The 26212-nt window shown below is 48.5% G+C and overlaps 1 protein-coding gene across 42 annotated transcripts in view; it reads left to right on the forward strand.

Annotated features, from left to right (window-relative positions):
* Positions 1 to 26212, forward strand: part of CELF4 (CUGBP Elav-like family member 4) — a 280175-nt gene that overhangs the window by 69176 nt on the left and 184787 nt on the right. For 41 of the 42 annotated variants that reach the window (XM_084778830.1, XM_084778851.1, XM_084778862.1 and 38 more), the window contains exon 2: positions 5399 to 5481. In XM_084778830.1, the coding sequence (XP_084634956.1) occupies positions 5399 to 5481 (83 nt within the window). Of the gene's footprint in view, positions 1 to 5049; positions 5277 to 5398; positions 5482 to 26212 lie in introns of those variants that run through there. The other variant, XM_084778864.1, reaches the window with a different exon arrangement.

The following is a 26212-nucleotide window of genomic DNA, read 5'->3' on the forward strand; positions in this document are numbered from 1 at the left end:
CAGGTTGTTTTATCTCTCCCGGTCTTCCTTTCTTCCTCCTTGTGCTCATATCCCAAGGTTGCCAATCTTTCTTCCGGCCTCAGTCATGGCTCTCTTGCTTTCTGTTTTTGTATCTTTTTGGTCTTCCAGCCTTCCACCTATTCCAAGAGATGTAAAGGTGGTGTCTCCACCCTCACAGGGTGGCAGTCTATTCAAAGACCCAAGACATGAAATTGGCAAATAGAAGGGATGAATAAATACAAGTGGCAAGCCAGAAAAGGTTAGGTGGCTATATAAAGAAAAGCAAACCAGGGCCAGAGCATTCAGCAGGCAGCAGAGTGAGGAGTGCCAGGAGAGAGGCAGGTCCGGGTGGGCTAGCAGAGGTGGGCAGGTAAACAGAAGGGTCCACCTCCTTCCAAGAGGAAGAGGAGGAGCTTAGGACATCAGATGCTGACACAGCACTGTATGTAACTTCTCTCTAATTTGTGTTAGCTCTCTGTTCCCATTCCCATCCAGATGGTTTCCAAAATCCCTTCCTTCTGTGACAGACGGGTTCTATTCTGCTCAATCCAGCACTTTAAGGGGGATGAGAGAGCATGGGGATCCTTGAAAAGGAAGCTATCAGCAATGGGCTGGTGGAAGGGATTAGAAAGATGGGAGCTCAGGGCAACGCCATGCTCCCCCCAGAGAGTCCCTGGGTCACTTAGGTAGTTTCTTACCTCAGGCCACACACCTGGGAAGGTCTCAAGAGACCGGGGAGTCTGGCGATGCTCTCAGGGCAACTGGCTACCCTATTGAGGATTCCAGTCCCCAAGCACCAACTCCTCTCACTCCGGCCTGTGAACCAAACCCACTTACACGTATAGCTTGCCAGGCAGAGCTTCAAAGCTCACAGCTGCACCGACCTCTTCCAGCACAGAGGGGACACTAAGGCCGCAGGGCAGCTGCCCCACCCACAGATGACTGTCTCAGAGTGTATCTGCCAAACAGCCGATGCCCAGCAATCTGCCTGTCTCCTCAACACAGGCTATGCGTCCCACATTCCGTCAACCTCCTTTTTTTTCCCCTTCATCCTCTTTTCGCACAGATTTTTTTTTCTTGAAAGTTAATTATGCAAGTGATCTGTGAATACAGTCTGAGTCTAAATGTGTCAAACCAAACAAAAAGTGCAAAATCACCACGGGGATACATTCCCCCATCAGCACCTCATGCTCCTGTGTGGGGCTTCTTGTAACTTTGCCTGTAAATACAGACAAGAGTACATACGGAAGGAGTGGGATATGCCTACGCTGTGTATCCATGGCGCCAATTATCATACAACTTGTTTTTCCTATCTGACAATGCTACTGGAAAGTACCAACAGAAGTATTGCTACATTAAAGACCATTGCACCTTTGTAACTACTGTAGAATATCCAGTTTTAAAATAGGAATATTCTTCCCTTGGGGATATTTCTTAGGTTTTCAGGGGTTTGTTTGTTTTTTTCCTTCTTTTCTTTCTTTCTATTTCTAACAGCCACATGGACTATAGTTCCCCTTTCAGAGTACAAGTTCAAGAATATGTATCTGTAGGGTGGGAACTAAGAGAGAATGACTGGGCCTAAAAGCCAAGAGAAATCTTTATGTCACTGGTCCTATCACAGGAAGGCCACACCCTTCTCAGAGGAAGCCCTGGGATGAGACGAAGCCATACATCCTGTGCAGTTGTACAGCTACTCCGTAACAGAATCTGCATGCCACTCACACTGCGAATTCACAGAGGGCCTGTGCAGGGATGGATGGCTGTGAAGGCTCCACTACTCACTCTAATACAGGGAATTTGGCTAACTTAGTAGCTGCCAGCCCGAGGCTGGCAAGTGCCACCCTTCAAGTTATCCCAGCCTCGGTGCTCAGAACCAGAGGTGCAGCAATGAACACTGAGCGGTAACAGCAAGCTGTTCCTGTGGGAGCTGTGAGCACCACTGCTCTGTTCCTGAGTAGGTGAGCCTCAGACGGGATCCCACCTTGGCCTCCATCCCAAATCCATGATTACGTAGGGTTTCCCGTGAGGGCGAGCTCTCCTCCTATAGCCTCCTCTCCACAAAATCTGCCATCCCCTGGAGTTCTGCTCTCATCTCATCCAGGGTGCAGACTACTCCTTCCTTGCACTCTGGACTTGGCATTAAGATCAGCTTATCCATATCTACCTTCCTCAAAAAGCCTGGAGTGAGCAGACTAATCTTTCCTGAGGCAAAGTGAAATTCAAATCCAACCCCTGAAAGATGGCTGGAGAAGAAGGCTGGACCTTCCTCACAGAGGGGTAGAGTGACAGGGCATGAAGGAAGGGACTCTGCCTTTCCCTACTTCCCTGCATCAGAAGAGAGAACAAATACCCACAGTAGGCTCCATAGGCCCCAGATTCAGCTTTGGTTAACAATTGGTCAACAGGTCTCCCTACAAGCTTCTAAGAGGCATTAATGTCCCCAGGTTAGATATAGGATAGATAAGGAACCTGTGATTCAGAAAAAGGTAGCTCAGAGTGACTGTGGCAGTACGGGGCTCTTCTGAGCAGAGGTGCGTATCAGCTTCTTCAAGGAATTCCAAAAGATGGCTATGAGCCTGATCTGGGAACCTACAGGAAGGGAAAAGGCAACCTGCAGTGACCCACCCACTGCCCTTCCCAAGCAACCTCAGACCCTGCCAGCACAAAGGAAGTCCAGCATGTAACATCATCCTTGGGGTCTGGGGCAGCTTGTGGAAGCCTCTGAACACAATTTCCATAACCCTTCCATTGCCATTGCCTACGGTGGCCCTCCTACCAGATTAGCCAAGGTGTTTAGGCAATCAGCATACTCGGTAAGTCAGGTGCCTCCGCCCCTATTCTGAGCACAGAGAAGCAAGCAGAAACCGAGCAAGATGGAGCTTCTAGCCTCATCTGTGCATCTGGAGACTGCCAATCAATGAGCAAATAGATATTAATGTTAGAGAGCGGTGGGTGACAAATAGGAAAGGAAATAGGGCAAAGGGTCAGGGGAAAATATGTGTGCTGAGGTTGGGATGGTGGTAAGTAAAGGGGGTGGGAGAAGAGATGGAGGAGGTCACATCTGACAGATACCTGAAGGCAGCAGTGCAGGAGGATGCAGGCCAGGCTGGTAGAAGGGGATGGGGTGAGGAATTGGTCACTGTAGAAAAGGGATCTTAGATAGAACATGTCTCATTAGGATGAGAAAAAGTAAGGAAGCCAGGGAGTGATCAAGGGAAAAGGAACTGTTAGGAGAGTAATTCAGAGGTGGAAATGGCAGGGGAAGGTCACTTAGTCTTGGGAGGGGCCTCCTAAAAGACACAGGTACATGCTGGAGCTCTGAGGTCTGTCAAAAAACAATGGAGAAAATTCCTGGAAGCCGGACAAACAGATTCACCCCTCTGAGATCCTTAGCTTAGTACTCTGGCCTGTGAAAACAACATGGTCACTTCCTCCTTCTCATTCTCCTACTTCCTCTTTCTCTCCAAACCTACCCCTGACCTTGTCCCAAGCTGACTTGCCTGCATGCAGCTGAGGCACTGGCTGCCTCTCTGTAGCAGGCAGAAGACAAGGCCAACAAGGGGACAAGGGAACAGGAGGAAAGACGCCCCTGGGAGATGCAGGCGGCAGCACGAGGGACGACGTCACAGGGCCTCTGACCGCTATTCATTTCAGTCGCCTGTGTCTCCATCAATAACCGTCTGCCAGTGACCAGGAGGGAAGAGGAGGGAGAAGAAGGAGGAGGGGCGATGTGGGCCTGGTCCAAGGGAGGGAGGAGGATGGCATGGAGACTCCTTGGCAGGAGGTAGAGGCAGCCCTGGAACTGGAGCTACCGTCTCCCAAACTCTATTTCCTTTTTCTGTTTCCCCTTCTCACACACGTCCCCTTCCTGCCATCCCTCCAGCCAGCAAAAACAGAGGAGGGAGCAGGCTCTATTTCTGCACCAGAAGGGGAGGAGTAAAGGTTACTAGGCACAAACTTGATGGTGGGAGTAAGGCACAGGAAAGGGTGTTGTGAGGATTCTGTGCATCAAGTGGCCACCACATGCCATATGGCTAGAACTGATGCCTGTACCAGACCACCACCGCCAGCTGGAAGGCTTCAGGAGAAAAGAGCCTGAGTCTTCTAGTGCAGGCTAGGCATTCGTGGCGTAAGTGGCTTTGGAAGGACCAGAAGGATATGGCCCATGGAGGGACCAGAGCAGTCAAGAAGTGCTTCAAGAATATTCCTGAAAAGGACTGGGTTGGGAAGAGTAACCGTGGAGAGGATAGGCTGATCACGGAAAAAAATGGGGTGGGGAGCAGAAGGAGCAGGGGAGTCAGTAGGGGTCGACCCTGCCAATCCTTTCTCTAGGATCGGGTCATGGATGGCTTTACAAACAAGCCTGTTTTAGCCAAAGCTGGCCTTTATAGTGTTACCGTGGCTTCCAGCTGGTTTTGCAGGTCAGCCACACCTGCAGACTGGAGGAAGTGGTCCCTGTAGCTAAGTCACCTAGAGGAAACTCCCAAAACCAGTTCTGTCACCAAACATTCTGTTCCTGTGCCCACGGAGCCTGCAGATGGGCATTGAGCCCTCCAGTGAGCAGGTGGCACTGCAGGGAACCCTCCAGAGTCGCTGACACGAAGCAGTGGAGTGGGGTCGTTACCATGGCTCAGGGGGAGAAGAGGACAGCGCTTTGGAGAGCACGCTTAGCTCTTTGAATTGGAGAGAAGATGCAGGTGGTGTGAGGAAAAGCCGCCCTCAAGGAATTAGAGGCAGAACCTGGCAGGCCTCCGTGGGTTTGATAGCCTAAGAAGCCCTCAGGCCGGGAGGTGTGTGAAGACCCTCAGCACAAATTGGACAGAAGGGATTGAGACAGAGAACACAAAGGATCTATGACAGCCCTGTTTGTTTGATTAAGGCTGCTGACCTGGGGGTGGGCTCTCCCTTTATTTGGAAGGTCCCTGACACTTGCATTCCTGGAGGGCCCAGAGCTAGGAAGGAGGCACAGGCAAGAACAGCTAGTGGAGCTAAAGGGGAAAACTGCCCCCTTTGGGAGGTGTAGGGGCTCGAGTTGAAACTGATTAAAAACAACACTGACAAGGAGCAGGAAGAAGACAGAGACGCCTGAAGCACTAAGGCGCAAGGACAGAGAGAGAGAGAGACCCACCGGCAGAGGGGAGGCTTGGGGAGTAGGGAGGACTCCGCGGAGGGAGCAAAATAGAAAGAAAAAAAAAGGCACGGGAGGAAGGAGAGGCAGACTGACGGAAGACCGAGGGGCAGGGAAGCTCCGAGGAGAGCGCCCAGGAGAGAGCGAGGTGGGGAGAGCAGTGACGAGCAAGAGGGCGGGAGAATGGGGAGGGCGACAGGGCGCGGCGGCGGGCCGGGCCTGGCTGGGGGCGCCCCCACTGACCCTTGTCGCCGCTTGTTTCCCTCCCAGGCTGCGCTTTCCTCACCTACTGCGAGCGTGAGTCAGCGCTGAAGGCCCAGAGCGCGCTGCACGAGCAGAAGACCCTGCCCGGGGTAAGTGGCGCCGGCCGCGCGCCGACAGGGGGCGACTTCGGGAGGTCGGGCCGCGACGCGCGGGGCGGGGACAGCTGGGACCCCGAGGACCTGGCTGCTTCACAGGCCCCTAGCTCGCGCTGAGGGGAGGGTGCCGGGGCCGTAGGGACTGGGTTCGGACGCGACCTCCGCCACGGCTCCCGGCCGTCCAGGCCCCGACGGGGGAGGAACTTGGCGGTGGCCGAGAGCCTAGAAGCGGCTAACGCGCCCAGGGCTGGGGCGGGGCGCTGCATGTCCTGAGCCTGAAACTGCGCACTGCTGGGCAATGCTCGGCTTGCTCCCAGGAGCAGCCAGCAGGACCCCGCTGGGGTCCAGCACCCGCGACTCCCGAGCCCCCGACCGCAGTGGGAGGGGCGCCTCCCTGGCGCTGCGAGTGAGCTCACCGCGGTTTATTTAAGGAGCCAGCCCTCGTCTTTGATAAACTATCGCGCCTTGGCCCTGGTTTATAGCTTCTGTGCGGGGGAGAAGAGAATTATTTATGGCCCCCCTAACTGGGTGTGATATCAGCCGTGGCTATTATCGAGGCTAGTTCATCACCATAAAATAAGAAGTGTCCCTCGGGTCAAGGGTCTGGGCGGTCTCTCCTGTGGGTTCAGAGAGATTGGGTTGGGGGTTAGGAAATATACAGCTGCTGAGCATCTAAAGATAAATGGAACGACGTGTGTTTGTGGCATAGTTTAAAGAATTTGTAAATATGCAGGCGTGTACAATGGGCGCTCCTGGGAAGCACGTGAGTTCTCGATGTATGCACGCCTATGCTTAGACATGCGTGTTTACATTCTTACCGAGCAAACGGTATGTAAACACACGATTCCATTTTGCCCCACAGCAGGAAAGGTTAACCAGGTAGACAAGAGCAAACGGCACACCCCAGGATGAAGCAGCTCCCCACCTATACCTCTAACTCTCCCTTGCTTCAGAGGTCTTTAGTTAAGGCTTTGGGTTGAAAATGCGGTATTACACCGTTCCTTCCTTCCATTATGACAGCCTTTGTATTGTATTTTGGTATTTGTGATTGCAAAGCACGGGGCTGAGTCATCTTAATAACATAGCCGCGAATGCAAATGTATGGAAATGCAGGCGCGCACAGATTTTGTGTGGAGCGGGGCTTTGGCAGGGTGGCCGTTCCCAGTTGGTTTTTTAGTGGCGCGACTACATGCACATATATTATAGTAATACTTTCTGGGTGCCCTCTGTAGAATGGCACAAACGTGCTCCACGTTATGCGTGACGCATAAAAACCATATTGTAAGATAGTCAAAGATTTTTTTAGAAAGGTTTGTGCTGCTTAATAAAGTGTTTATGGCACTTTGTTTCGGGGGCGGGGGTGTGATAGATATTTGAGAGGCACCCAAATGGAATAGAAAATACCACATTGTTATTGGAGGCCCTCCATCAGCTTCAGAGAGATTGCTGGGGAGTTTCATAATGTCTAAAAGCCGGAATCAGATAGGGAAGCAGAAACACAGAAGGGGGGAGGAGGGTTAGGATTTTTGAAAAAGGAAAAGCGACTGTGGATTGTTCAGACCTAACCTTAACTCGTGGTTGTTTATTTTACATATAATAGAATAGCTAAATGATGGAGTGTATTAGTTCTTTAATAATTTATAGAAATACTTTGATGTTGCAGTAATTACATTAAAGGTCACATATCAAAGGTAATTTGGTTGAGCAGCTGTGATGGTTTCTCAGAAGCAATCAATATCACTGTCCGTGGTGCTGATTTCACCAAGGGGCCTGCCAGATTAAAGAAGGCTTATTACCAGGCAGAAAGGCCCAGGGGAAATCAGGAGCACGTTGGAGCGAGGCGCCAGCCCCCCCTTCCACCGATAATTAACACCATTCCCCATAATCTGTGCTAATCCTTCATACTGGGAGATCCAGTGGCATTTTTCTGAAATCACAAAGACAAGTTGGGCAAGTCTGGGAGAAAAGGCTAACAGAACCATGAATATATATTGGCAGAGACAGGGTGAAAGTAGATGCCCCCGGTGGGGCTCAGATACAGCCCAAGGTTCCCTGTGCTGCCCAGAACACCGTCCTTTCTTCAAAGGTTTCCGGAGGAGACTAGACCTCACAAGTCTCATCACACAATTCTCTGAGCAGGAGGCGCTCACAAGGGGAGGAGACACGGGAGTAGGGGCGGGGAGAGGGGGAGACAGAGTAGCAGCTACAGGTTCTGAGAACACGTTGTCCCCATACAAACGCACATGCAGACAAATGGAGAACAAAATGACCAGGTAAAATTATGCTTTAAAGTGGAGTCATTTTGATCCAGGAAAAAAAAAAAAAGGAAAGAAAAGAAAGAAAGAAAAAAAAAAAAAACAGAGTTTCCATGATTATTGTGAACTGTTTCTCTCCTTGGAGATCAGAGGAAATGTGCCGCCAGCAAATGCAGGGAGAGGTCCAAGGAAAATGTTCTTCAACCAAATCATATGTGTTCCTGCCAGCTAAGGCTGTGCTTACAGCTGCCTATTTGATTGGAAGTGGGGCACAGGAGAAACCTCTTCTTGACTGGGGTGGCCATAGTAGTTGCCCCCGTGAGCGCCCTCCATATCTGACTAAGGAGAATGAAATTGAAAAGGGAACCTGGAAAAACTGGTAACCTCAGCAATTTAGGCACTTTTCCAGACTTCAAAATCCATTAAAAATCAATCCAGGAAAATCAGCCCTTTACTTTCTTACCGAGAGGAGAAGGGAGGAAAAGCTGGTAGAGGCAACACATTCTGTTTCTCATCAAGTCACAGAGCTGGCATCCCCTTCCAGCTAGAAAAATAACCCATCCTTGTACACAAAGACACATCAGTGCACATGCACACACAGCTATAGTGAACAGCAACGACACAGTAACAGCAGCTAGATCAGAGGCACTCCTCACTCACCTTCAAGGAGAACAGGGGCACTAACATTTCTCTTGGGATAAGTAGAATTTTAGTGAGCAAACCCCACAGGCTGTTCTTCTAAATCAGTGGCCAGTTTCCCTGGAAATCAGTCTGATTGAAGCTGCTTTGAGGAATGATAGAGTCATCCCCTGGACCAGTGTCACAAATGGATTATTATTCTTAAATGTGGCATGATTTCAGTAGAGTGAGATTACTAAACCATGAAGCCATACCAGGGCTCTTGGGAATAGGGCCTTCTGCCAGAAAGTCAGACTAATACACATTTTGATCTCTCTGTCTCTGTCTCTGACTCTGTCCCTCTCTGTCTCTGTCTCTGTCTCTGTCTCTCTGTCTCTCTGTCTCTGTCTCTCTCTGTCTGTCTCTCTGTCTCTGTCTCTCTCTCTGTCTGTCTCTCCCTCCCCCCCCCCCTGCACCAATGCCTTTCTAGTTATCTGGCTTTATAAAGTCTAGTGTCTTCTGTCATCACTGTTTACAGGGTACAAACATAGAGTGTGGCTTCTGAACCCATAAGCAATCATTTTCCAATACATCCCCTTCCCTCCCTCTTGGAATTATCCACCAAGTTGAAGACAGAAGCCACACATATAAATATAACTAACAATGAAAATTAGTAGAGGTTACCATAAGGCGGCCGATGTAGTCAACTACTTAGCATTCACAGTGAATACTTGCTAAGCATGGTACTAGATGATAGGTATGATGCTGCCACAGTCACCTCCCTTCCTTTAGTCTCTTTTTTAATCCACCCTGTGAGGAAGGCATCATGATTTTGATCACATAATCGATAAATAGCTCTGGACCTGCCACTACCACCCAAGTTCCTCGCTTCTGAGAGTGCTGTGGATTGTTTTAAGAACCTTCAAGGTGACAAAAATGACTATGGGCAGATTTCAGGTTTCCTTCAGAATATGAGAAGGTAGGCAAGCACTGTGCCTACACAGCAGTGCATGAGTCTGACCAGAAACTCCCCCTGAAAGAGAGGTGCTCATGCCTCATACCAGCTCTGAGAGCTATGCGGAATCTGGGAGTGCTCGGGAGGCCCTGTGGAAGAACTGCATGCCTTAAAACACAGCCCCACTGCTGAGTTCCAGCTGCTCCCGCCTTTGGGCTTTGCAGAGGATTGTCTTCCAGGGAGAATCCATCTGTTCCCAAAGTTAGGAATATGGGTCCTAGGGGATGAAGCTTTGACTAGGGAAATGCAGAAAATGTTACGAGCAGTGGCCAGAATTACTCCTACAGCAGCAGAGATTTTCTTGGCCAGAGCTGAAAGAAGTGGGGGACTGGGTCCTGTTAGCAGGAGGCCTGGAGGCAGTGAGGAGGAAGCTGGTATGGAGGGGAGCTGGCATGCTGGAAGCGAGCTGTTTCTTCTTGGTAAACATTGAAGCTCCAACCTGCCAGTTACAGATGGGCTTTTTGTACCCTCACGGGGCAACCAACACAAGCTTGCTGCATCCCACCCATCCCCTGAAGTCACATACGGACTCCCCAGATCAGGTCATTGCAGCACAGGACTTGTCATTTCTATGGCAAATTATGGTGACTGTGGGTTAGTTAAGAAAGGCAGTAAGATGGGAAATTTACCAAACATAAGGTTCGAGTCGAAACTTTAGTGCTGCTGTCCCTTCTAGTGTCCCCTCTCAGTTCCCTCTCCCTTGATTTCATTTTCTTCTCACTTGTCTTCTTACTTAACCCACCTTGGCATCTATAAGAGGCTCTGGTGGGCCCCTCCACCATCCTGCAGGGGGCTTTCCTAGTGAAGCCAATCTCCATCTCAAAACACCCTGCCACTGAAGGATCCGTCTAATTTTATGTACAACTGTAAAGATGAATGATAAGTAGAAAGGATACAGGCAAGAAGATGAATAAATTATAAAGGGCAAATGATGACAAGCCAGGGGTCCCCAGAGAGAGGGTGATATGATAACAGAAACTAGAGACGAATTTATGAAGGGTATAGTTAGCATGTTCGGAGGCTGTGAATTCTCCGGGGTAGTTTTACAACTCCTGGTGATCGGCATAATCAAAGCATTTCAGTTTAGAATTGTGATATATTTCTACTTGTCTATCTTGCAGGAAGTGCCAGTTTTGTCTCTGTGTAGTGAATCTGTGTCTTCTTTCCCAACCTCTGACACCTTCTATTTGAGGCAGTAATGTAGCAGCCAGACCCACACACTTCTGCTGTCCTTCTGTATGAGTGTATTAGTTTTTGGGCAATTATGACAAAATACCACCAACTGGAATCTTTAGCCACAAAAGCATATCTTGGTTCTTGATTCACAAACCAAGATGTCAGTGGGCTTGGTTTCTCTTGAGGGCTTAAGGACAATATCTCCTATGCCTCTCTTCTAGCTTCTAGAAGTCTGGGGCTCATTGTAGCTACATGTTTTCTCTCTGTTGCTTTGTCTTACAGTCCCCTGGTCCACTATTTCTGTTACCATGTGCTTCACTTTTAAAGACACCAGTCACATTAGATCATAGCCCTGTCCAAGGACCTCAGCTTGGTCCTCTGTAAAGATCCTGTCTCCAACACATTCTCACTCACAGGGGAGACTTCATTCTTTTTGGCACATTTAATCTGTAATATTGAACAACTTGCTACCTTTGACTATTCCATTGCAGAAAACAAAAGGATCTTCAGTGACACCTGAGCTATGAGAATCCCAAAATCCCCTCCTCTGTGATTTCTTCCTAGCTTCATATATATTTGTTCTTCTATGAGGAAAATGGGTGGCATATCTTTTTTTTCTTCCCCACAGTCCCTAAAGAGAATTGTCCACTTGTCCGTTGGGCAGTGGTGCTTAGTTGTACAATTTAGTACCGAAAGAACATTTGCCACTGTCTGAAGATGCTCCTGGCATCTGTAAGGAGTAGCCAGGGATGAATCTATGTATCTTGGAATGCATAGGTCAGTCTCCCCAATAATGATGATCTGGTTACCCAAATGTCATCAATGTCAAGGAAGTTAACGTGTCCCAAGGCCGTGAGTGCTATAGAAGACAGGAGGGACAGCAAGATCAGATGGTGAACTGTCCTTCTTGGTGCCTGGTTCTCATTCATTCTGAGGACAAGTCCAGGGGAGCTTATGATGGAAGGGGTAAAAATTGTGGTGAAGAGCATCCACTTAAACAATGTGAACATCTAGGGCAGCCAAGTCCACCTCCCACCTCTGCACATAAAGCTGGCTGTGCCCACCTCATGTTATAGCCTTCAGGGCAGGCTCAACTCAAGTCCTGACAGTTTTAAACCATTTCCAGCTCTGCTTTCTCTTTGACTGACATGATGTCAATGATCTGAGCAATCTGACCTGAGAATTTGCTCATGACACAGATGAAATGAACCCAGACCTCCTAATTTCATCCACTGGGAAGGTCTCCAGTGCCCCCACCCTTTGGAAGACCCTCTCCCACACCAACAGAAAACCCTATGTCAGGCCTATGTGCTGCCCAGCATCCCTTTGCTATGTGACACAGACATGATTCTATTACCCAGAATGTAATACCAAGGGAAGGGGAGTTCAAGGTCCCAAGAATAGAGCCAAAGGGCTCTCTACCCAGAGGCAGAGCCAGCTGGACCAAGGGCTACACCTGCAGCACATATGGCTTGCCTTTCTTCTTTTACTCAGGCCACCATGCCAACCTCATGTTCCACTGTTAATCATTGCAGACCCTGCACTCCTTTCCTGTGGAAATAACCTGAGTCTTCCCCATCTCAGGGATTTACTCATGTACTTCACTCCTAGACATGCCAGCTCTTCCCTGCCCTGTCCACATTGGCTTTGAAAGTTCATGCATTTATCACATAAATGATTGTGGACACCTAAAGCAAAGTCCAGGCCTGGCTACATGCTATGCCTGGTGAGACTCTCTATGAGCCAGAAGGTACCCATGCCCTATACCGTGGGCCTGGATCCAAGAAGACATGTAAGTGAATGGATTCAGCTTAAGGGCCTAGGTTTAGATGGAGCTGCCAAAACTATTCATGTGACTCCTGCTCATCTGATGTCCTCCCCAGAGCCACCTTCTAGGTTGTTTGCCTCTGAGATCCCTTTGAATTCTGACACTCCTCATATTTCTAATAATAACAGAGCCATCATTCTACACATTGCTTAAAAAGACAGGAAAAGGGGATGAAGAGGGAAACTCTACTTCTCTCCCTTGACTTGTGTAGAATCAATGGTCTGTGTGACATGAGCTGAGAATTTTCTTATGACAGAGAAGGAACGAGAAGCCAAACTTCCAAAATTCATCCATGGGGGTGGTCTATAGCCTGTTCCTTTGGAAGACTCCCTCTCACCTGAATTGGAAGCCAGTATGTCATCTTTATGTGCAACCCTGTACCCGTTTGCTAGTATGATCTTATGTTTTGCCCTTCACCAACTGCCGCCATTGATGATGAGTGCACTCAAGCAAGGGTCAGATAGGTCGCCCTGGATGCACCCACCCAGAGCCAAGGCTGGATTCTCAACACTCTGCTCATTCTGGGGAATCCAAAGAAGCATTTTGCCATTTTCAGCCTTACTGGCCTATGGTGCAGATAGCTTGTCCCATGTTTAGAACAGATCAAAATTACCAAGACACGGGTGTTTTTCTGGAGATGTGTACAATGTGGGACAAATGGAAAGCGCCTGGGGGTTCCAGAAAGATAAATCAGGCTATTCTGAGGAATCCCAGCCCCAGTGGTAGCCACCTACTTCCAGGCCTTTGCCCTGCTGGTACCTTTTCCATAGGATAACCAAGGTAATCCTTGTAAGATAAAGCTCTCATCATCCTTGATTTCTGTCACCCAGAAAATCGAGCCAGATGCCAACCCTCTCCTGGATTGCCCAGACCTTCCCTACTCCAAAGCCCTTTCAAACTCATAACCTTTGTGTCTCTGTTTTCTATTTCAGTCTCCTTTTCTGGGCAGTTTCCATTCACCCTCAAGGCCCAAGTCTGACATGAGTTCCTCTGTGCAGACTCTGCCCGTAGAAGCTTTGCAGTCCCCAGAGACACCCAGCATTGTTCTTTAGTCCAAGAGTCCCCTGTTAACATCATACTTAACATCCAGAGTCACAGTCACCAGCACTTGCCTTGCTTGATTCAGAGGAAGGCATGGGGACACATGAATGGCAGATTCTCTCTCTGCTAGGTTTCTTGCTGATCATGGCACCTCACAAGGACACCCAGACAAGTCCATCCTCACAAGTCCTCTGTCCATATCACCTACAGACCCCCAACATGACTCCCAGATTAGATTTCCCTGTCGAGTAGGTTTGGGAAAAAAACAAGCCTGGCTTTGTGATGCTGACTGCATGGGAAAAGGCTACAAGAAAGGAGCATTGGCCCCATGAGTCACAATTGGTGAGGGTATGAGTGCAGGTGTGTGATATGAGGTGTGTCCTCAGGAGAGGGAGCCTGAGGGTGCCACAGCGGCTGTGCTTGCATGAATTGTGGTGAGGCTATTAAAGGGTTTCTCGACCTTTCATCAGAAAGCAAGCCTGAAACACAGGATTTCTGTGTGAGCTGCCGCTTCTGAGTGGATGTGCTTTAGGACTGGAGGGGTTCCTTTTAGAGAGCATTTGTGTGGGTGAGCAGAGGACCAGATGCCTCTGTGTTTTTTTGGACCAGTGGGGTTCCGGAACTGTGGGCTGCCTTGAACCATCAAAGACAAGCAACCCCAGGTGGAGATGGCAAAAAGTAGTATTGTTCTTTATCAAAGTCCTCATGAAAATAGTGGTAGCAGGAAAAGCACTGGTGTTTAATGGGACCAGGTCTTTTTAGGGCCTCCAAGTCTATTGTGGTGTAAAAGCATGTCAGGATCAAACACATTTGTGGTGTGCCCTCAGGCTTCCACCAGGGGGTGCCAGAAAGGTGGCATTCTCTCCTCATGGCCAAGAGGGCAAAAGGCAAGAGTTTGACCCTTGTACCTAATTCTGTGTCCAGAAGAGAGGGGGCAAAGTGAAGCCCAAACACCCCACTCCACCCTTGAAGCCTGTGAAGATGTCATACTTCAGGATGGCTCAAGTTTGAGTTTTCTATTTTCTATAATGAAGTCACATGTGTGAGCCTTTTATATGCTGAGAATTGTTATAAATAACTCAAGTGTAATTATTAACAACAAAACAATGATGTGATTATGGATGACCTTCAGGGTTCTTTGCTGCAGTGAAATCCTATGATTCTTAATTCACATTTGAAATAGAGGATTTTTTAAAAAGCAGTTCAAATATACAACTTGGATGATTTGACCTGGTTTTTTTTCCTTAGAAGAATAATGGCAATGAGCCATGATGACTATAAATTATCCATAGAGGGGGAGAGAAGAATTCTGTTAAGTGTGTGAGACAAGAGGAATTGGAGGGTTGGCATGTTACTTAGCTTCCCATCACTATACTAAAATACCTGACATAATTAACTTATTAAGAGAAAAGTTAGTTTGAGCTATTTTGGATGCCCCAGCCCATTGTCAATTGGCCTGTTGCTTCTGGAGTTACAGCAAAGGAGCCAATCATGAAGAAACAGAACCACATACATCAACAGCAGAGAAGGACAAAATGGAGGAAGTGATCTGGACAAAACAATTCCCTAAAGGCGATATTTCCCAGTTTCCTAAAGACCTCTGATAGGCCCCACTTGTTAAAGAATTCACATATACACTATGCTATCATGGGGATCTTTAGGAACATTCAAATTTGAAACCATAGCAGTTAGTGAAATAAATAAATAAGTAAACATAGACATAGGAGTATGAACTTTCCTCCCACTCAGGGCTGAGAATGAAGGAGCGTTTCAAGAGTGAAGTGCTTTTCTTGTACCCTTTAGAATCTCCAGCCCCTTCCAGCCTATGTATGTCCATCAGCTCCAAGCCAATAAGCTTCCCAGGACCTTATCCACACTGTGACTTCAGGCTCAGAAAGTCCTCCACTTCTGATTCCCCTAGAAAGATTCTACAACTACCTGACTGACTGCCAGAATCCAGGCAGAGCTCAGAACCTCCCTTCATACTTTTATAACACTTCCAGGCCACGGTCACCCATACAAATGGCCCTGCTGTTTTAATTTCCCGGGCTAACTATGGACATCAGATCACACATCACTGCCCTAGCATTGCTATTGCTTTTTTCGAGGTAAAGAATCTTGGGTCCCATTTCACACAGCTGACTCCTGTCCCTCAAAATGTACCTTCTGCATTGGAAGAGCATACCTGTGGAATAAACACACATGATGGAGTTTGGCAGCCCCAAGCCTAACCTGAGGTTCTTGAAGCTGTTGTGTTTTAGTGCGTCCAGAACCAGATCATAGAAAAGCATTTGAAGGCAAGTGGAGTTTCCTCAAATGGACTTCAGACAGTGACCCTGGAAAACATATCTAATAGTGAAAATGAAGAGAAGAAATCAATGAGGGGAAACCCGACAGGCAGACCAGAATCTACTGTGAAGTCCTCAGCCCCACTAAAATACTTGATGTCAGACATATTACCCAAAATCCCCCCCATCCTGGGGTCAGGATACACACCAATGCCCACCAAGTTTCGGCTGAGGATCTGCCCATTCATTGTTCACTCCATAGCTCTTCTGGCTTGCCACATGATGGCAAAATGATATCCTTGTCCAGAGGAGGCCCTTAAACCAGACATGCAAGTATTCACATCTGAGAGTTAGGCCACCATCAATGAGGTAGAGATGGCCAAGATTCAAGGGCAGGGCTCTGTCCGCTTCTGCTGTCTGAAGTCTAGCAGAATGCTCTCAAATAGGAAGGCAGATACAGAACCTTGTCTCTCCAGCCATAGTGAGAGCCACCATTTACTGAGAGCTCAGTATGACCCATGTGCTCTGCAAATACCCTCTCATTTAAAACAGTATCACACTGGCCCTCAAAGCTCAGCACTGTCAGTGCTGCTGTTCATAAAAGAAAAGAGAGTGGAAGCTTTCTGGAGGGCACATTGTCAAGAAGAGGTCTGGCCAGGGCACCAACACCATGGGGAAACACAGAACTGCACAAGGCCAAGGTCACTGCCATCATGCAAAAGAGTGACCACACGAGTATCCATAACACAGACTCTGTCTAGTTCATCTATATAACAATGCCAGGGTCAGTTTCTTCCCTTGTGGTTAGACAGTGGTTTTCCTGGCTCCCCACATCATATCTTCACCTGAAAATGGCAGAGCCTGTTGTATCCATCCCTTACCAGGAATGCAAAAATCTTCTCCAAGAGTCCCTATTCAGTAAACATCTATGTATGCCTCAATGGCCAGAGTCATGTCACAGAGTCGTGATAATAAGTGATCCTATTTGTGGAGGAAAGGAGAGTTGACACTATGAGCAGAGACCAGGAGACTCTGCCCCCAGACTGGCAGAAATGGGCAGAGGTTACCACAGAGCAAGCTGGGTGGAGCAATATTGCAACCCCACTTACAAACTACATGAGTCTTCAATTCACATCATGACCTGGCTAGCCTCAGCTCAGCCAGACTGAGGTGAGTCAGGAAATCTGGCCGACTCAGCTCTCTGCCCCTTAAGACCTTTCTTGAAACTCAGTCAACACCATGAACAAACCCACCCAGGCCATCCTCAGACGTAGGTCAGCACCATGGACAAGACCCACCTCCGCCTCTGAAATCAGTCAGCACCATGGACAAAAGCCATTCGCCCACACGTTGGTGTAAGTCAGCACCATGGACAGAGATCCGCTAGCCTCAGCACTGCGGACAAGAACTCTGTATCCTGTCAGCACCATGCAGCAGTCTCTGTAGATAGGGGCCCTAATTGACCCAGGAAACAGGGTAGGTCACAGAAAGACGATAGTCACAGAGAACAATTAATGAAATAGGTTTGTCTCTAACCCAAGATCTCAAGGATTCCCCTGGTTTTTACTTGCTTTCCCATTATCAGGCCCCACTGATCCAAGACCAGTTCAGTCCTCTCCAGCTCTCTTAATTGCCTCTATATCAGAGGACACTCAAACCCTAAATGTCAACAAAACCCCTGTTATTGAGTAGGCTCAGGTCCTATAGTCACACAATATGGCTTTCAATCCCAGCTCCACCTCCACAGCTCTGAGCTATGTTAGCTTGGGTTAATCATTTCAATTCTCAGAGCCAGTGGTGTGTTTCTTCAAGGACGGCCTATGGAAAGTATGATGCCATGCATAAAAATCCCTGAACACCTGTTACACAGAGGGCAGGTGCCCATTGTCCTCTGCTACTCTTTCTACTCCCTTGATCTTTTCTAACCCACCTCTGCCCTTATTTCCCTGGATGACAGCTTACTCTAGGTGCACAGTTACAAACCCACAACCACACAACCAAGCCCAAGGCTGGTTACCTGGGAAACCATCAAGCCACACCCATAGAATGGGCATTGATGACAAGAGCACCGGGGAGATGTGGCTTCCTCCCGATCCCTCCCGAGGCTTGGCTATTGTTGCAGAATACAGTTTGAGATTACTCTATTTGTATCTCAGGAGAGTTGTTAGTTAGGTTATTGTCCTAATGGTATGAGTGATCCCCATGCGAGAAACACACATTCCATCTCCGTCTCCTGTTCACAAACTCTTCACCTGCAAAGGGGTGAAAGGAGCCCAGGAGACTGCAAACCCTAAACAAACCTATGATATCCAAAGAAGCGGGAGCATTTCCAGTCCTGTGAGTGGTTGGAATGGACCAGCAGGCCCTTCAAGACAGGGAGACAGAGCATCTGAGATGAATATGCATTTAGCCTCTCCCGGCAGCCCTGACAGCTGGCACCCGACAGCTGGAACAGCTCAGGGCCTGCGAGAAGGTTTTTAATTCAATTCAGTAAGTGTTTCCTGAGCACCCACCAGGAGCGTGGCCCTGCACTGGGTGCTGTTTGGCAGATGGAAGCAGGAGAGGGCAAGGACCCCCGCCCCTCCTTGGAGGCTTCCCTTCTTCAGAAGAGGAAAGGTGTACATGCCAAGCAATTAGAGGACAATGGATTGAGACTCCGGCTGCGATTCGGAGCTCAAATGGTTCAGGCGTGCTGAGAGGCAGTGACTATTCATTGAGTGTCTTCAGCAAGTCACTATGCCAGGCACAGTGCAACAGCCTTTGAGGGCTAGGATGGCTCTGAGTGGACAAGAGAACCTGGAGATAACATACTCAAGAAGTGACAAAATGAACAAAAGCAAAGAGAAAGGAGGAGAAGTTGTAGCAAGAAATTTACTCGGAAAGAGGTTGGGGTTATAATTTGGGAGCGGACTGCGACCCACTGAGGAACACTATCTCTTTTCTTTGGATCTTGGGTACTGCAGACACGTCCTGAGTAGGAAAGTGACCACTTACCATTGTGCAGCCTGTGCAGATGGAGACCAGTGAAAGTCTGATGGGGGAGGGTTATCAGGAATGAAAGCTGGGCACCTTGGGTGGCTTGCCTCAGTTTTTCCTTCCCATGGACAGACTTGGTAGGCAGACCTGGGACACCCGGGGGTTGTGCTGAGCATTACCTGGCAGAGCTGCATTCCTCCATTCTCAGAAGATCCTGCTGGTGGGAGGTAGAAAGGAAATTTAGCTCTCTCTGGGCCTCTGAGATTGCTTGGAGGATGTTGCACTCCCTTGACTACATGGAAGGCTGTGTTCTCTTGCAAGAGAAAATCTGTACAACAAGACCAGCCAGTCACCCAGAATTAGCCAGCATCCTAGCTACCTTACCATTATACATGGAGTTTCTTTGATAATCTGATTTGTAATAAGAGAAAAAGGAGGCTTTTTTCATACACGGATGTGTAGAAAATAGGAGCAGCCTGGACTCCTGCATTGTGAGTGCCTTCCATGTGCAAACCCCGCCCCCCCAGTCCTCCCACTTAGAGATCTACTGCATGCCCTTCCCATTCTATGCTCAACCCATCAGAAAACCTTGATTCCTCCTTTTAGCCTAGGACAGCTCAATGAATGACAAAAAAATACTTCTCTGCCATTGTCTCTCTCCTAAGAATCACAGAGGCTCTGGAAATCAGAGTTGGAAGGAACCTTAGCCTCACCTACTTGCCCCCATGTTGAACCCAGCTGTGAGAGTCCAGCAACAATTGGGCACATCTCTCTCGGGATGCCACATCATGGTTTGCTCTGTGGCAAGCCCTTTATTCATGACTGACAGACTAAGGGAACCTACTGCAATTCACAAGAGTAGGGAAGACAGAGGATCCATTAGCATTCCATATTAAGGGGTGTGCTCTGCTCAGTTGTGTTACTTTGGAGTAGGCAGTCCAGCAGTGTTTCCAAGTTAATGCCCTGACAAGCCTGCTTTAAAAAAGATACAAAGCATGCATAATTAGCACAGTAGTCTCATGACACAGACCTAGTGCAGCACTTGCAAACAAGGCTCTCAGTTGATCATGGTAAGGGCAGGCCTCTGCAATTTCAGCTACTTGGGTAGCTCAGGAAAGAGGATCCCAAATTCGAAGCCTGCTTGAGATACAAAGCAAATTAAAGGTCAACCTAGGTAATTACTGAGACACCATCTCAAAATAAAATTAAAAACCCACAAAAATTCCGGAGTTGTGGCTTGATAGAGTATTTGCCTAGTATACGTGAGGCCAAGGGTTAATCCCTAGCATCCCAAACAGATTTTAAAAAAACCACATCAATTTCTTAGACATACTTGGATAAATGGTCATTTTATCTGCACTCACTTGGTGGTCAATATTGTGTGTGCTTAAACTGGAAGTGTAACACAATTATTAGAGTGTCTACCTAGGATGCACAAATTCTGGATTTGGTCCCCAGAATAAAAGTCAGTGTGGTGTTGCACACCTATACTCTCATAATTAAGGGGGTAGAATCAGGAGTGTCAGAAGTTCAAGGTCATCCTCAGCTACATAGTGAGTTCAAAGCCAGCCTGAGCTACATAAAACCATTCTCAAAAAAAAAAGTGTGTGTAAGAGAAAAAGTGTGTATGTGTATGTGTGTGTGTGGTATGTGCACTATGACTTTACAAAGGTTAATTTCTCTCAAATTCCAAATTATCCTCAGCCTTGTCTTTGTGAGCACCAAATTTATAGACTTCAAACAACTCCTTGGTATTTAGCACTTGTCAGAAACAAGGAACTCAAGGTGTCCAAACTCAAGAGGTCACAGCCTTTCAGAAATTTGTTCCCAGAGTTCCCATGTTCTAATGTGTTCCACCCTGGGAGTCAGATGGAGCTGACTACCATATGAGTTGCAGTAGGTCACCCTGACTCCCCTCCATACTCTCCGCCCCCTATGAACTCCAGCCTGATCTAAACTGAGTGTCCCTAGAAACTTTTATGTCACAGGGGGGAAAACACAGTCTATAAACAACAGGTCAGCCCATGAGGACAAACCTACTGCCTGACCCCTTGTTTGAACCCCACTTGCTTGTGCCCCCCCCCCCGAAGTTTTGAGACGACAGTGTGTGCCATCTTCCTCTCTTCTTAGGAAATGATTTATCTGGGGGAACTTCATGTTTTCTTTTAGGATAAACTGAACTAATGTGATGTGCTTGTTTTAATTTGCAAGGTTAACTGATCTAATTATCGGCTGCATTTAGCTAAATCCTGTGCCTGGGCTAGCTGCAGGTGTGGGCTCCGGAGTCCCGCCAACAGGAAATCTCTGGAAACAGGCTGATCTAATGCAGTGGCTCGGCTGGTATGAGAGCTTCCCTAATAATTTATTTAATTAATAATAACACAAATTTTATTAACAGCCAGAGATAAATAGCGGGTGTGTATTTATATTAAACAAATCTGCAAGGAACCACTAGCTACTTCCTGGGCCTCCTTCCTAGGGGACACACCTTTCTAGCCCCACATCACTGTCTGGGCTTCCAGGCTGAGTAGAGAACTGCCCTGGGGCCTCTACATGAATACAGGAAGAGAATCCTTCCTTAACAGTGCCCTGGAGCTGAGCTGCTCTGGGTTTCAGATCTGGAGCTCCTAGGTGAGCCCAGAATTCCAAGAGGCCAGAAGTGAAGTGTTGCTTTGCTCTTTAAAAGCTGACTCGACTCGGTCTTGCAATATTCAAGTTCCTAAGAAGGAAAGTGGTGATGGTCCCTAGTCCTTGGGCTGGGAAGACGCTCTCTGGAACTGATGCTTGGGACTGTGTGTTCTCCTCCAGGCCCACAGAGTATGACGTGGGCAGCAGAAGTGAACACAAAAGGAGGTGAACAGCTGATGGACAAGCCTGACAACTGTAATGTATGAGTAGATAAGGTTGCCCTGAAAGGAGTATTGAAAGGCAGGCAGAGAGGAAGCAGGCAACACACCATATACACCCTGAGAAAGTCCGGAATTTATGAACCTACCTCTTCCCTAACCCACAAAGATCTACCTCCAGCTCACCTGAAGCTATAAAAAACCCTGCCAAGGCAGCTCAGGGTGCCAACACTGTTCAAGGGAGTGCAAATGGAATGACACATGGCCAAAATCCTGTTAGGATGTACTATCTGAAGTATGGATCACATCCAGCAGGCAGCTGCAGTGGAAATGCATTTCCTATAACCTGAGGCCCAGATGCCGGACAGTCTGAGTCACTCGGCATTGACCTCTTTCCAACCAGTGTGGAGCTCTCTTCTGTCGTGTATGCAGCCCTGAATGAAGCTGCATTTGCAAAGCCACATGTAACTGTGCATGATCGTGTGTGTGTGTGTGTGTGTGTGTGTGTGTGTGTGTGTGTGTGTATGCATGCAACTCTCGTCTACTGTACTCTTGCAAACACATCTGAGTACATACACCTGAGCACATGATGTGCATGTATATACAGCTACAGAAATATTGCTACTGAATGTACATACACACACACACACACACACACACACACACACACACACACACACACACGTGCATGCACATATGCTCTTCCTTGGCCTCCCTAGGAACTGAAAGAGAATGTGACTCTGTAGAGTCAGGCGAAGACAAACTCTTGATTTCTGATTTCCAAAGCAGTTTGGACAAGGTCCTCTGAAATGTATTAAAATGCTAATCACAGCATTGTCTGAACCCTGGCAGCTGTGTGACTTGGGGGGAAATGGAAACAGAATGGACTGTGAAGTCTGCAGCTTCTTGACTCCTGTCACGCATTCTCCCCCGCTCCATGCCTGTTCCCCATGGGCTCCACAGGCCTCTGCTGGCACCAGTCTATTCCACAACGGCCTTGGCTCTGATGAGCAATAATCCCAATGGTGTGAGTCCTCGGTGCTTACAAGCCACTGCCTTTCTTCTAGCTCAATCCAGAGTTCTTTCTCTGGAAGATTCTAGGCCACACCCAGGAAAACAGAGCCAAGTTCCTCTGTATCTCAGAAATGGCCTCCTGCCCTCTTGGACTCCCTACCTCTAAGATCTGCAGAGCCCAGATAGCTCCTCTCAGACTTTCCACCAGCCATAGGTGATGCCTGGCCCTTGCTTTAGGTCCTCACCTACCCACCCATACCATGACCTTAGCACTGGCGACAATATCCAAGAGTGGCCACCTGATGCTCCACCTTGATCCATCTGTTTCCTGGCATTCCCCGGTAGCTCAAGCTTTTTTAGTCAACACTATAACCCCAGCTCAGGATCATCCTCTCTGGGAAGCCCCTCTCTCCCCCCACCACCCTCCGAACTGGCTGGATAAGCCATCCTAGTTGCCCATTTCTCAGAGTATATGAGCATACCAAAGCTTCCCAGTGTTTAGCCATGTCTCCCCTGGACTGTGTGATCTAAGCACTGGCACACAAGACTGGCCTGGACAGTTCTCCAAAGCTGCAGGCACTGGAATGTACAGGAGAACAGATGTGTGGTGGGAACCTGAACCCCTAAGACAAGTGATGCTTTGAAGGAAGCCATGAGCACATACCCTGGAGATACTATGCCTTGTCTTCTGGTCCCTGGTACAGGATATGGTCAGCCTGTGTGAGCACAGACCTCAGAGCAGGCTGCTTGTGCCCACAGCCTCCACCCAACTTTTATAAAAGCCAGGCTCCCAGCACAGCACAGTTCCATTTTTCCTTTTAAGCATCAAACTGTCATTTCACTAAACACCATCTGGAGACTCCTGGCTTCAGCTCCTCTTTTCTCCCAAACTCTTATTAATGTGATGGGTGTTTATTCCTTCTTCCTTCTCTCCACTTCCTCTGGAGCATCTCAGCCCTGTGGCCTGTAGACATTCATCTTATCTTCTGGGAGTGCCACTCTGCTGGGGGGAGGGGGGGTGGCGGGCTGTCTTCAGCTTGGCTCAAAGCAGCTGACAGTGACAATGAGCAGCCTGAGAGGGAACAGCAGTGCGTGTGGTGTGATGGCCTCCAGAAAACAGTCCCAGGCAGCCTTGGAAGCAGAAACAGCACAGGGTGACTGAGAAGGGAGCTTGGCTAAGCAAAGCTCATAGTGGGCTTTGCTGTGATAAAACAACAAAAGAAATGGGAGAGAGAAAGGGAGGGAAGGAGGAAGGCAGGGAGGGAGGGAGAGAGGGAGGGAGGGAGGGAGGGAGGGAGGGAGGGTTTACTCTTGCTCATAATTTGAGGGTTCAATCTGTTACAGAGAAGCAGTCATGGCAGCAGAGGCATGAGACAGTGGGGTCACACTGCATCCATAGTGAGAGAGCCAAGCTAAAGGCTATTGTTTGGTTTTCCATCTCTTTTTTTTTTATCCAGTCTGGAACTCTGGTCCATGGGATGGTATTGCTCACATTCGAGTCAGTCTCCCCAGTTTATTTAACTCAATCTAGAAACACCCTTACAGGCAGGCCCAGGGATTTGTGTCCACGGGGATTCCCATCAAGTGTACCAATCAGTGTCCTTCCACGTTGGTAGGATGATCTTCCTAAAACCCCAGAACCTGCAGTGGCTCCCAGGTGCAACCAAATGAATCTGAGCATCACGGCTGTTCCTGGGCTCCCTGTTTGTTTTCTGTTGGCAGCACAGTGTGCTCCTTCATTTCTATGTGTGCCCATGCCGCGAAGCCCTTCCAGTCTCCAATTCATTTTTAACATTTAGTTATTTAGTTGTGGGGTGAGAGAGAGAGAGAGCGCGCGAGCATGTGTGAGTTTATTTATACTGTCTGTCTGCCTGCAATGGCCTGTGAACGCCAGAAAGTGGGATTGGGGTTCTTAGAACTTGAGTTACAACTGGTTGGGAGCTTCCATCTGGCAAACCCTTTGCAATAGTAGTAGACTGCTAACTACTGAACCATCTCACCAGTCCTTGATCTCCAATTCCTGCTTGTCCTTGAAGGAGTTCACACCTTTCTCCTCCAAGTACCCTTCCCTTACTATCCCACCTGCATTTATTTCCCTTCTTAGGACCAAGTGCATGAAGCCTGTTTTGTCACTCAGCATTCTAATCCATAGCACACTGTTCCACGGCATGCACTGTTTTCCCCTGGAAGATGTACCAGGCTGCTCTAATGGTGCTAGTTATGCCCGTGAAGCACTGTGCACACAATGGGTCCACAGCCAATGCTGTGTCCTTAAACAAAGCGGAAGGCAGCAGTGGCCCCAAAGAGATGAGCCTCAGCTCCTTAGGGGCTACTACTTGCCAGCAGAACCTTCCTACAGGGTCCCCTTGGAGGGCCTCCCATTTCTGGTCCTTCCTGGGCTGTGGCCTGGGCTGGCACTCAGAGGCCAGCTTGCTTCCTCTGGTGGAACATTAAACTAATGTGTGTTGTGTCTCATTAGTAGCATTCTGTTTGTGCCAGGGCCAGGCAATTTGATGGGTAGTTGATTGGGCATTCTGTTTATTTATGGCAGGAAAAGGATTCTTTATGGAGGACTGAGCAGTGCATTTCTGTCCCTATGGCACTGAGATCCCCTGGCAATGAAACAATTATAAATTAAGACTAAATAAGTAATATACAGTAAGCAGTACAGGCTGCGAGCCTCCCCATAGAGTGCTCCCCTTGCATAGAGCAGGGGCACCACCACAGCCAAGGCTCGAGACCCTGAGCAGCCCATGCAGAGAGTCATCACATCCCAAGCCTGAGTCTAGCTCCATGGTGTGGCAAGGTCTCACTTCCCTCCCTGTGCCTGGGCCTTAACAACTGCGGCACTTTCATGGATAGGATTGTTCTCTAGTGTTACTGATAGTCACAAAGCCAGAAGACAGGTGTTCTGCTGGAGAGCCCAGAGGTGGCCCGTGGAGGTGAAAGAGTCCCCAGAAGGCAACACAGGTGGCTTTTAATTCATGACATAATCCTAAAATACCTGGGGGGGGGGGGGCAGGGATGGGGCAAAGACCAGCAGAAGAGGCCTTGAAGGTCTGCCTTGCCGAATGGGATCTAACGTCCAGTGGGGATTTTACCTGAGAATGCCAGGCCAGGGAGGTGCTACAAGCCCTCTTGTGCAGGTAATTCCAGGATCAGCTGGAGTGAGCCAGCAGCTGTTCAAAATCTGGAGGTGACAGTGTAGACCCCAGCCTTGAGCAAACTGCATCTGAAGGGACTCCTCCCTCACCTCACCTGCAAGAGCTGTTGTGTGACACGCCCTTCTGCCGAGCAAGTGCCAGGAGTCTTGAAATGCAAAATGCTGTGATTCTCAGCCAGCCTGTCTTGGAAGCACACCTCCATGCCCCCAAAAAGCAGATCAAGCAGAGCTCCTAGCTCATCTCGGGCAGAGAGCCCTGTGACACAGGACAGAGGCACACAAAGCTCAGGTGTCTCTTGGCCCAAATGCGGTCCAAGCAATTCCTTTATGAGGACTCAGCTAGCAGATGGGGATGGCCCACTTGAGCGCTCTACAACCAGAATGCAGGGGTGGGGATGAGTGGGCTATGCCTGGGTGGGGTCTTTAAGACTTCCAGTGGGAGGATGAAAGGCTCAGAAAAGTCTCGACCTGAAAGATGGTGCATAGAGCTTTGCTATCTAGAGCT

This window comes from Acomys minous, assembly GCF_964271855.1.
Source record: "Acomys minous genome assembly, chromosome: 4".
Lineage (NCBI taxonomy): Eukaryota > Metazoa > Chordata > Mammalia > Rodentia > Muridae > Acomys > Acomys minous.